Below are 10,880 nucleotides of genomic sequence, written 5' to 3' on the forward strand. Positions count from 1 at the left end.
ATGGTAGCATTGGATATCTAGAAAAGGATTTCTCTTCCCAGTGGAAAGGGATCGGCCATAGTCAACTCGGTTGACCAAATGGTAAAGAGAAAGGCTAAGTCTGAGATAGTCTCATGTGCCATTACCAAAGGGTCCATGTGTTTTGTTGCCAAAGGAAGGGGCATTGGTTGTGAAGCTGCCCTATTCACCTGAAAGGTCATAAGGTTGATCAAGTCAAGAGGTTTGACTCTACTTCGGGTAAAGTCCACTGTCTAACTCTATTAAGTTCCTATTTGGAGATTCTTATTACATAATGTGAATGGGTCACATGCTGATGTTTTTAAGAATCAAAGAAAAGATAGGAAGCATAAAGTAAGTATATATTGATTCTGATTGCAAAGGTGGGTTTTCGATCGCATGGTTCAGCAATCAGAATTTTGAGCTGTTCCTTAAGAATTATAATATATTGCTTATGAATAGATAACAACAAGGTTTTCATGTAGATTGTAAGGATAAGTTTTTCCGCAAAGTTTTAAAAAAAAAAGAAAAAAAGGGGGTTTTAATTTTATTTGTTTTAAAAATATCCTTACAATGGCATCTGTGGAAAATTGTTGCTTATATGTTTCCAATAATAGCAATATTGGAAAGTGGATTTGATTCTTTTATTTGTGGTAGTGTCTGAATTTACCAAATGAAGAAAGTTTTTCATCACCCAAGTTTCAATTGGACAGAAACTTGGAATCATACAAGTTGTATTGTATGATGAATGAGAATTTTCATCTTTGAAAATTAAGACTAATTCTTTGATCACATGTATATGTGAGTCAATTGAAGGACTAAGGAATTAGGTACACTGGGTGTGCGCTGGTCAAGGTCCACCACAAAGATTGATTTGTCATGATTTACTAAAGATTAGTAAATATGATTATACTTATAAGGTTAAGTATAATTCTGTAACATTGGAAAGGTTACAATGTATGACAAAACAAATGAGAAGAATCAAATTAGGCAGAAAGATAAAAGTTTCTCAAATCTGAAAGGATGGGAGAGTACTTTAGTATCGTATTTCATGATCATCTTAATGATTATGAAACCATATCACAAATTCATACTCTAAGGACGTCTTAGTGCATTGTTATGGCTAAGAAGAGAGGTCATGAATTGTTGGATTGGTTAAAATCAAGAAGATGAGTCATACTTCGTTCCAAAACAATTCTTAGAGTCATACTCCAAGATTGTAACTTTGAGTGACATAAAGGAAGATTTATTAACACTAGTCAAATGTAGTGTAAAATGTTTTCTACTCTTGTACATTTGAGATTGGTAAGTTGTGATGTCTTGGATGAGACAAAGACCAACTAAGACCAATTGTGTGAAGTGTTAGTCTTGATAAGAATCTGCATTGTCCCTTGAATATTTGGTTTGTCAAGGAATGGTTCTTGACTGGGGAAACTTATATGTCAAGGGGACAGTTGGAGCCTTAAAGATGCTGAAAGAGTTTCTAGATTTAATCAAGAGTAAAACCTGTAATTTATCACTAGCACACAACGTAAGGTTTGCAACCTATCGTAATGACATAATTCTTGTTTCTGTACCTACTTCAAATAAGTTGAATTTGCATGTGAGTTATCAGAGTTCAACTTGGAAGCATTGGTGGGCCTTGTGCTACCAAGGTGACAAGAAACTAAGATTGAACAAGTTTAATTCATGTAAGGCTGAATTTGTCACTAACCTTATCTTGTGATTATGGTTTTGACAAATTCACATGGATAGGAACTCATACACTATAAAATCTAAGTATCATAAGGTTTCTCTCTGATTCATGAAAATGATGGTGAGGAAACGCTTTCACTAAGTAGATTTTACGTAGATATCAATTGTGTTATTTGCATTTTCAAAAGTCGTTAGTGGAGTGCGTGTGGTTAACCGACACACTAACATGGACTTGTGAGAAATGGCAAAGGTCTAAGAAATTGAGACTATGATTACGGAATCCCTTTTCATAGTTCTTGAAATTGCTTAGACACACATGTGAGCTATCTAAGAAAGGGTGTATGAATCTAAATTTCAGAAGTCCAACAGATTTCTGGAAATATGTCAGAGCTAGTGGGAGCATAAGTGTTATGCTGATAATCATCATGTTAGTGGGAGCATGATTCTTACGTTTAGTGTTGCAAGTTAGCAATGTTAATTATAGAAAACAAAGTTTCAATTCGTGAAGTTGCAGGGATTGAAAAGTTGTTTTGCTATAATTAAGGGAGAGGAAATTATACTTCATTTCAATTCTAAAGCTTAGATTGAGATTTTAATCATCTTTAGTCAAGAATATATATGTATGAATTTTATGTTGGAATGGTTCAACTTGAAGAAATTCTACATCTATTGCGTTTTCAAAATTCGATTATGATTACGGCATCCCTCTTCATAGTTAAATTTTGAAAACATGGCAAATAAAAAATATTGTAGCAAAAGACTGGTCTAGTATCATGTCTTTATGTCAAACATCATGAATCGTGTCCCATATGCTTCGGATATAGGATCGATTGCATGTGCTATAATATTCATCTTTTCTAAATTTTCCAAATGCTTAAGGCATTGAGAAGGGAAAAGTCTAGAACTGGATATGACTAAAGTGATTAAGCAATTGTCGAGGACAATATGAGGTTCGCCAAAGATTGGTTGCTCAGGGAAAGTTGGAAGTATGATGTAAGTTGTCGGAAAGGACCGTATTGACATGTTCTGAAAAGAAGTAACTCTTGTTCGGAAGTGATAGTCAAAATGGGACTAGGGAAATGTCTCCATAGGTGGAAGTTATTCAATCTATGTAAGATTAGAAAACATTAATGCAAGAAGGATGTTCAAAGCAATGTACTTTGAATATGAGACTTCGTTTTCATAGAGTTGATCTTCTTTGGAATACTCTGTAATGACTGGTGACAAGGTTTTGGTGACTTTGTGCATAATCATTACAAGAGGAACATTGCATAAAAGTTTAAAATCTAACATTTTTTTGGTAAATGATAGGAATCGGGGATTCTCACATTTACAATAAGGATTTGGGATTGTGAAATGAGTATCATTGGAATCATGTTCAATTGATCTACATCACAATGTAAGGATCATAGAAAAACATAGTGTGCATACTTGGAGTATGGCATAACTATTGCTTAGAAAAACAAAGTGTACATGCTAGGAGCATGGGACGACTGTTGTTTTTATTCAAGTCTTAAGTTGATTGTTTGAAGCATTATACAATGAATAATGTGTAATCAATATGGTGATAAATAAAAGGTGGTTCTATTTATATTCAAAAGGGTTCTGAGACCATATTGGATTCGATTATTATTGTGTTTCACCTTGCATGTTTTGACTTCCAAAATAGCTAGGTTATTCTTTCCAAATGACTAAGTTATTTAAACACTCCACAGTCGTTCATATGTTGGAAGTAGGTATGAATCAAGACTGTCATGAATCGAGTTTGTAGATGGCTAAATGGGTTTAGTCATAGCAATGGTTGCTACAACATTCATGAGTGCTCATAAGTTATGAGTATTGGATTAAACCCACGCTCACTTGTATCACTTCATGGAATTTATCTCGAGTGATCGTGAGACGGTAATATCATATAAATCTTCAAACCTAGAGATATGAGTTGTTACCTATGAGTTGGTTGTGCATTGATTGCACGTAAATGCATCAGTAACTTGATGTTATAAAACGTGCCTTTGTGTACAATTCAACAAGTAGTAGAACAAGCATATGAGTCGAAGTTTATCTGTTCCTTCTAGAAATAGAAGCGATATCTAGGCCCCTCGATGATTTTGTTGTGACCTATGTACCGGCCGGTCAGAACTAAATTGATGTGTTCGATTAAGTTCTTTGTCAAACAAATCGAAAATCGGGAAACAAATTGTTGGACAATAAGTACGACGTTGTTCCATGTATTTGTCCGGCTGATATCATGAGAACAGAGTATTATATGATCACTTATCTAAAATGGCGCTTCATAGATCAACAGAGTTTTCGAGAGCTATGATTGTTGGTTGGTTCCTGAAGTAACATACGCAAATATAGTTATTAGACTTATCCAAGTGGGAGTCTGTTGGATAAGGTGTCTAAGACCATAACTTATTTGGTACATACTTGACCCGACCCGGCATGGTCCATTTGGGTTGCACTTCACCCAAACGATTTATGGATAATTTTATGAGAATTGTATACTTACGATTTATTAATATATTATAAGTTATAATATATTAATATGAAGTCATGTTATTTAATTAGTTTTAGTCTTAAATTTATTATGAATTAATTTAGAGATTAAAAAGAAGACTGATTAAATTATGGGCTATTATATTTTATATAGTGTGGGCTAATACTTATAGGTTAATGGGCTAAGCTAATATGGAAGTCCATGGATGGTCCATGGAGCTTTTAACTTATGGATCCTTGGAAAGGAAAAGACATGGGTTATTAGGGTTTCACCCTAACCATGCACACTATATAAAGAAGCATATGATGCAAGAAATAGGGCCTAAGTGTAGGCACTAGTTGTGTGAGACTTAGTGGTGGCCGATTCCACAAGAAAGTATACTACTCTCTCAAAGTTTTCCATGTGTTAGTGGTGATTTGTGATTCCATTTGAGGCATTCACACTATTGGTGCTTGGCTCTCAAACTCCAAACAATCAACAATCATTAAAAGGTATGTATTTCTACTAGTACTTTTATGATTCATAATCCTTATGCTATGCTAGTTAGGAAGAAACCTTGGAAGTTATTATTTGCATGTATTTTAGAAGAAAACATAGATCCAAGGTTTATTAGGGTTGCAAGCACACTTAGGAAGTGTTAGATTGCTCAAAACCCAACAGGTCCATCATTACAAAGCGGGCAATGGATCGTCTCCACGTTCCAATCATGGCGGACTCTCTTCTCTCCTCAATCGCCACTTTTCACACCATAAAGATTATTGTCACAGATCCAACCAAGTATTCATTCATTGGATCAATCCCTAAAGCCATGCTTGCCTGTGTGTCTGCTGCAAGCAATGTTCTTCAAGAATACAAGAAGCATCCTTCTTCGGGTCCAAGGGAACTCACACCAGCCATGGTTCGCTCCATTGAAGAGGCTGGCAAGCCAGCCAAGAGGGGAAAGAAAACCGAGACACAGAAGGAGGCGAAAGTTACAAAACCAACCAAGGGTCAAACACCTAAGAAGCGAAAGTCAGATAAGGCTGCTCCATTACAGCCTCAACCGAAGAAGCAGAAGAAACCCGCTCGGAGACTCATACTTCAATCCTCAAGCGATTCGGACTCAGAGTATGTTCCTCCTAAACACAAATCTACTACTCCTTCAGAATTAGAAAGCGAAAGCTCTGATGAGGAGGCTTCGGGTCATGGTGATACCCCGCTTCGCTCGCCTACCCCAGAAATACTTGTTCGCTCCCAACCCCCTTCTCCTCCACCTGTTTCTGTACCAATCTCAATCCCTCCAGTTTTTCCCATCTCTACCTCTCAACCATCAACCACTATTCCCATCCCTGATCCAATCTTCACATAAACTACCACTACCACAACTACTACGGGGGCTCACTCTTCAGCACCCACACCTCCTGTCACAACCGAACCACCAGTTACAACCGAACCTCCTGTCACTACAAAACCCTTATCACCTACCCAATCCACTGACACCACACTAGTTCTTGGTGGTGAGGACTTGGAATTTGATTCCACTTATTCCAGTCCTTACCGTGTACAAAGTGATGAAGACGAAGATGCTCCTGTGACCAAGCGTCATCTCAAGGAAGTCAATGACAAACTTGATCAACTGCTTTCCTCCTCTTCCTCTGGTTCCTATTTCGATGTTGCTCTCAAGGCATTGTTCTCCTCCATTGTTAAAGAACATAATGCCTCCCTCCTTGCTGCAGCTAAGGCTATTGACGCCTCTACTTCCCAATGCCAGAAGGCCTCCCTTGCTGTTGAGGCTTCCACGAAGGAATGCAAAGATGCGACTGCAAAAGTCGATAAGCTAATTTCTGAAGCTCATTTGTTTTTAGATTCTTTGCAGGCGGCTGCTCAGAAGAACTCTCAGACCGTGAACACTTCGCCAACACCTCCGACGGATTTTAGAAACCCTACGGGCTGAAAAGTTGTACGTGAAACTCTCCAATTGCGAATTCTGGCTTCGGAGTGTAAATTTTCTTGTCCATGTAGTTAGTTAAGAAGGAATACACGTGGACCCCACCAAGATCAAAGCAATCGAAAGCCAGGCAACTCCGGCAACAGCAATGGAAATTCGTCAATTCTTAGGCCTCGCAGGCTACTATCGAAGATTCATTCAAAACTTCTCCAAGATAGCCAAACCCCTCACCACATTGACACAGAAAGGCGTACCTTTCAGCTTGACTGAGAAGCAAGAAATTGCCTTCCAAACCTTGAAGCGAGCCCTCTATAGTGCTCCAGTGCTATCCTTACCGGAGGAAACCGAGGACTTCATAGTTTATTATGATGCTTCGAATCAGGGTTTAGGTTGTGTCCTTATGCAACGTGGGAGGGTAATTGCTTACGCATCTAGACAACTGAAAACGCACGAGGTAAATTATACCACGCATGATCTCGAACAGGGGGCGGTGGTCTTCGCCTTAAAATTTTGGAGGCACTACCTATATGGTACCAAGTGCACCATCTTTACAGGCCACATGAGCCTCCAACACATTCTAAATCAAAAGGAACTGAACATGAGGCAACGGAGATGGTTTGAACTATTAAATGATTATGAGTGTGAAATCAAATACCATCCAGGCAAGGCTAACGCAGTAGTCGATGCCCTGAGTAGAAAGGAGTTTTCAAGTCGTCATGTGAAGACCCTGTCAATCACCATCCAATCTGATCTAGCCTCACAAATCAGGGAAGACCAATTGGATACATTGAAACCAGAAAATGTCACCAGTGAATCGCTACGAGGAATGGAGAAGGAGCTCGAAGTCAAAGACGACGGAACCTACTGCTTCATGAATAGAATCTGGGTTCCCAAAATTGGGGGATTCAGAGAGACAGTCATGCACGAAGCCCACAAGATGTGATATTCTATTCATCCAGGGTCAGAAAAAATGTATTTGGATATCAAGTAGCAATATTGGTGGCCTAATATGAAGGCAGAGATAGCCACTTTCGTGGGCAAGTGTCTTACTTGTGCCAAGGTGAAAGTGGAATACCAAAAGCCCTCGGGACTACTGCAACAACCAGTGATACTCGAGTGGAAATGGGAGAGGATTACTATGGAATTCGTGACTAAACTGTCGAAGACAGCGGACGGATTGGATGCTATCTGGGTAATTGTCGATAGATTAACAAAATCCGTTGATTTCTAGCCAATAAAAGAATCCTACAAGATGGAAAAGATGACCCGAATCTATATCAAGGAGGTTGTGAGACTCCATGGATTGCCCGTATCTATTATCTCAGATCGAGATAGCAGATTCACTTCAAGGTTCTGGAAATCTCTTCAGAGAGCAATGGGAACACAGCTAGATATGAGCACTGCCTACCACCCACAGACGGATGGTCAGAGTGAGCGTACCATTCAGACACTCGAGGACATGCTCCGAGCTTGCGTGATTGATTTCGGAAAATCATGGGATGCCCACTTGCCTCTGATCGAATTCTCTTATAACAACAATTACCATACGAGCATCAAGGTTTCTCCCTTCGAGGCTCTCTATGGTCGTAAATGTAGATCGCCCCTATGTTGGGCCGATGTAGGTGACACTCAACTAGCAAAAGGGCAATCACCAGCCATTGCTCTTATAGGACCCAAAATCATTCGTGAAACAACCGAGAAGATAGTCCAAATCAAAGCTCGACTTCAAGCATCGCGAGACCGACAGAAGAGCTATGCTGACAAGCAACGAAAGCCACTAGAATTTCAAGTCGGAAATCGCATGCTATTAAAGGTCTCTCCATGGAAGGGGATGATTCGCTTTGGGAAAAGAGGAAAACTGAACCCGTGGTACATTGGACCATTCGAAATTCTTGCCCGGATTGGTCCAGTGGGTTACAAACTGCAACTATCCGCCGAGCTCAGCAACGTACACCCAGTTTCCACGTCTCAAACCTGAAAAAGTGTCTATCAGACTAAACCCTTGTCATCCCTTTGGAAGAGATTGAGTTAAACGAGAATCTCCTATTCATCGAAGAACCAGTCGAGATTATGGATAAGGAGGTGAAGCGTACAAAACAAAGTCGCATCCCGATCATGAAGGTTCGATGGAGCGCAAAGCGAGGATCGGAATTCACATGGGAACGTGAAGACCAGATGAAGCAAATGTACTCTCACCTATTCTTTCCTTCACAATCCTAGTTTCAAAAGAATTTCGGGACGAAATTCCCTCTAACGAGGGGATGATGTCACAACTAGCATTTTAGCTAGGAAATTCTATTCTCGTGTAACCATTCAACTATTGTAAATCTTATACTCTAAGTAAACCTCCCACTATGCTCATTAGATTCATCAATGACGTCCAACAAAGAGACTAAAAACCCTAAGAATCCCGGTTTAAGTCCATATTGGACTAGGAGTTCCTTATTGGGCCTAACGGACCAATAAGCACCCAATTCAACTTTATTGGACTTAGAAGCCCTAATTGGATCCTAATTGGACCCAATACAAAAACCTAAAACATTTTGAACCATTTGGACCTAGAATGATTCATTTTAAACCTAATGGGCCTAATTGGGCCATAACTAATTCAATTAACCATCAGTAAGCCATAAACCATTCTTTTATTCTAATTAGGCCTTAAATGCTTCCAAGAGCCCAATGGGCCAAAAATTTTTATGTTTAGGACCCAAATATCCAAACTAAAGTTAATGGGCCCAAACTACTCCCCCATTTCTCCTTGACCCAAAATCTCGGCCCATGTATAAAAAAAAGAGAATTAGGGGGGTTGACTTTGGGTGCCACCTCCATTTTTTCCATCATACATCCATGCAAAATCCTCCATGTATCCAAGCTAGTCATTCACCACTCTCTCTCCCCTCTCCTCTTCTACTCTCGTCCGTGAGCCACAAACACACACACACATATACATTACACCAAACTCTCTCCAATTCTCTCAAGACTCATTCATCTTCTTCATACAAAATTCATAGAGTTAGTATTTATAGTATTGTTGTTTAAGAAGTTACTAAAATCAAGGTTTCTAGGAGTATTGAAAGGCTCATCGAGATCATTAATCATAGATGCTCGATTGTTCATATTCGTCTCTCAGGGTGATGTAGCAGTAGCAGGAGTTGTGTTCCACTATTGATTTCCTGAGGATCCCGCATTGTCAAGATTAGTAATTTACTATACATAACATAAAAATTAGAAGAATTTAGAAAGAGATTTCTTTTTCTTAATCTCATGAATAAGATCTAAGAATCCATTTAGTTGATGGAAGAAGAGGGGGGCAGGCCTGAGGATCAACCGGTAGTGGGCGAGGGGGTTGCGGGATTCATCATGAGATGAGCTTTTGCTCATGGAGCTATATTTTTTATTAGTGATTACAATCCAGAACATAATGAGGAATATGTATTGGCACGAATGTTAGAACATAAAGAAGCTATCATATCTCATTTAAGTTGGGCCAGCCTCTTTTTGGGTTTCCATACCTTGGGACTTTATGTTCATAATGATGTCATGCTTGCCTTTGGTACTCTGGAGAAGCAAATCTTAATCGAACCTATATTTGCTCAATGGATACAATCTGCTCATGGTAAAACTTCATATGGGTACGATATACTTTTATCTTCAACGAATGGCTCGACATTCAACGCGGGTCGAAGCATATGGTTGCCGGGTTGGTTAAATGCTATTAATGAGAATAGTAATTCACTATTCTTAACAATAGGTCCTGGGGACTTTTTGGTTCATCATGATATTGCTCTGTGTTTAAATACAACTACGTTGATCTTAGTAAAAGGGGCATTACATGCGCGTGGTTCCAAGTTAATGTCAGATAAAAAGGATTTCGGTTATAGTTTTCCGTTCGATGGCCCAAGACGAGGCGGTACTTGTGATATTTCGGCTTGGGACACATTTTATTTGGCAGTTTTTTGGATGTTAAATACCATTGGATGGGTTACTTTTTATTGGCATTGGAAGCACATTACATTATGGCAGGGTAATATTTTGCAGTTTAATGAATCTTCCACTTATTTGATGGGCTGGTTAAGAGATTATTTATGGTTAAACTCTTCACAACTTATTAATGGATATAACCCTTTTGGTATGAATAGTTTATCAGTCTGGGCATGGATGTTTTTATTTAGACATCTGGTTTGGGCTACTGGATTTATGTTTTTAATTTCGTGGCGTGGATATTGGCGGGAATTGATTGAAACTTTAGCATGGTCTCATGAACGCACACCTTTGGCCAATTTGATTCGTTGCAGAGATAAACCGGTGGCACTTTCCATTGTACAAGCAAGATTGGTTGGATTAGCCCACTTTTCTATAGGTTATATATTTACTTATGCAGCTTTCTTGATTGCCTCTACATCAGGGAAATTTGGTTAATTTTGTTAATTGAATGTTTTGTATCCGCGATAATCTCATTTCTTTCGATGAAGAAGAGATCCACCTTCTTATTTTATATTTCTACATCTAGGATCCGACTTGTATCATGGATACTAATAGGAACTTAATGAGTATGGAAAAAAAAATTGATTCAGAGGGAAAAGAAGAGGCAAAAATTGGAACAGAAATATCATTTGATTCGTTGATCCTCAAAAAAAGAAATAAGAAAAGTTTGATCATTGAGTGACAAATGGGAAATTTATGGAAAGTTACAATCCCCACCGCGGAATAGTGCGCCTACACACCTTCATCGACGTTGTTTTTCAACTGGAAGGCCAAGAT

The 10,880-nt window shown here is 38.8% G+C and overlaps 1 protein-coding gene and 1 pseudogene across 1 annotated transcript; both read left to right on the top strand.

The window, feature by feature from the left end:
* Positions 1-5,087: 5,087 nt before the first annotated feature.
* Positions 5,088-6,125, top strand: LOC111913380 (protein gar2-like). Its single transcript, XM_023909098.2, has 2 exons — positions 5,088-5,379; positions 5,581-6,125. The coding sequence occupies exons 1-2, from the start codon at positions 5,088-5,090 to the stop codon at positions 6,123-6,125; spliced, it is 837 nt and encodes a 278-aa protein (XP_023764866.2).
* Positions 6,126-9,413: 3,288 nt separating this feature from the next.
* On the top strand, positions 9,414-10,669 carry LOC128127318 (photosystem I P700 chlorophyll a apoprotein A2-like; annotated as a pseudogene).
* Positions 10,670-10,880: the final 211 nt, after the last annotated feature.

The sequence above is a fragment of the Lactuca sativa genome, chromosome 7, assembly GCF_002870075.4.
Source record: "Lactuca sativa cultivar Salinas chromosome 7, Lsat_Salinas_v11, whole genome shotgun sequence".
Lineage (NCBI taxonomy): Eukaryota > Viridiplantae > Streptophyta > Magnoliopsida > Asterales > Asteraceae > Lactuca > Lactuca sativa.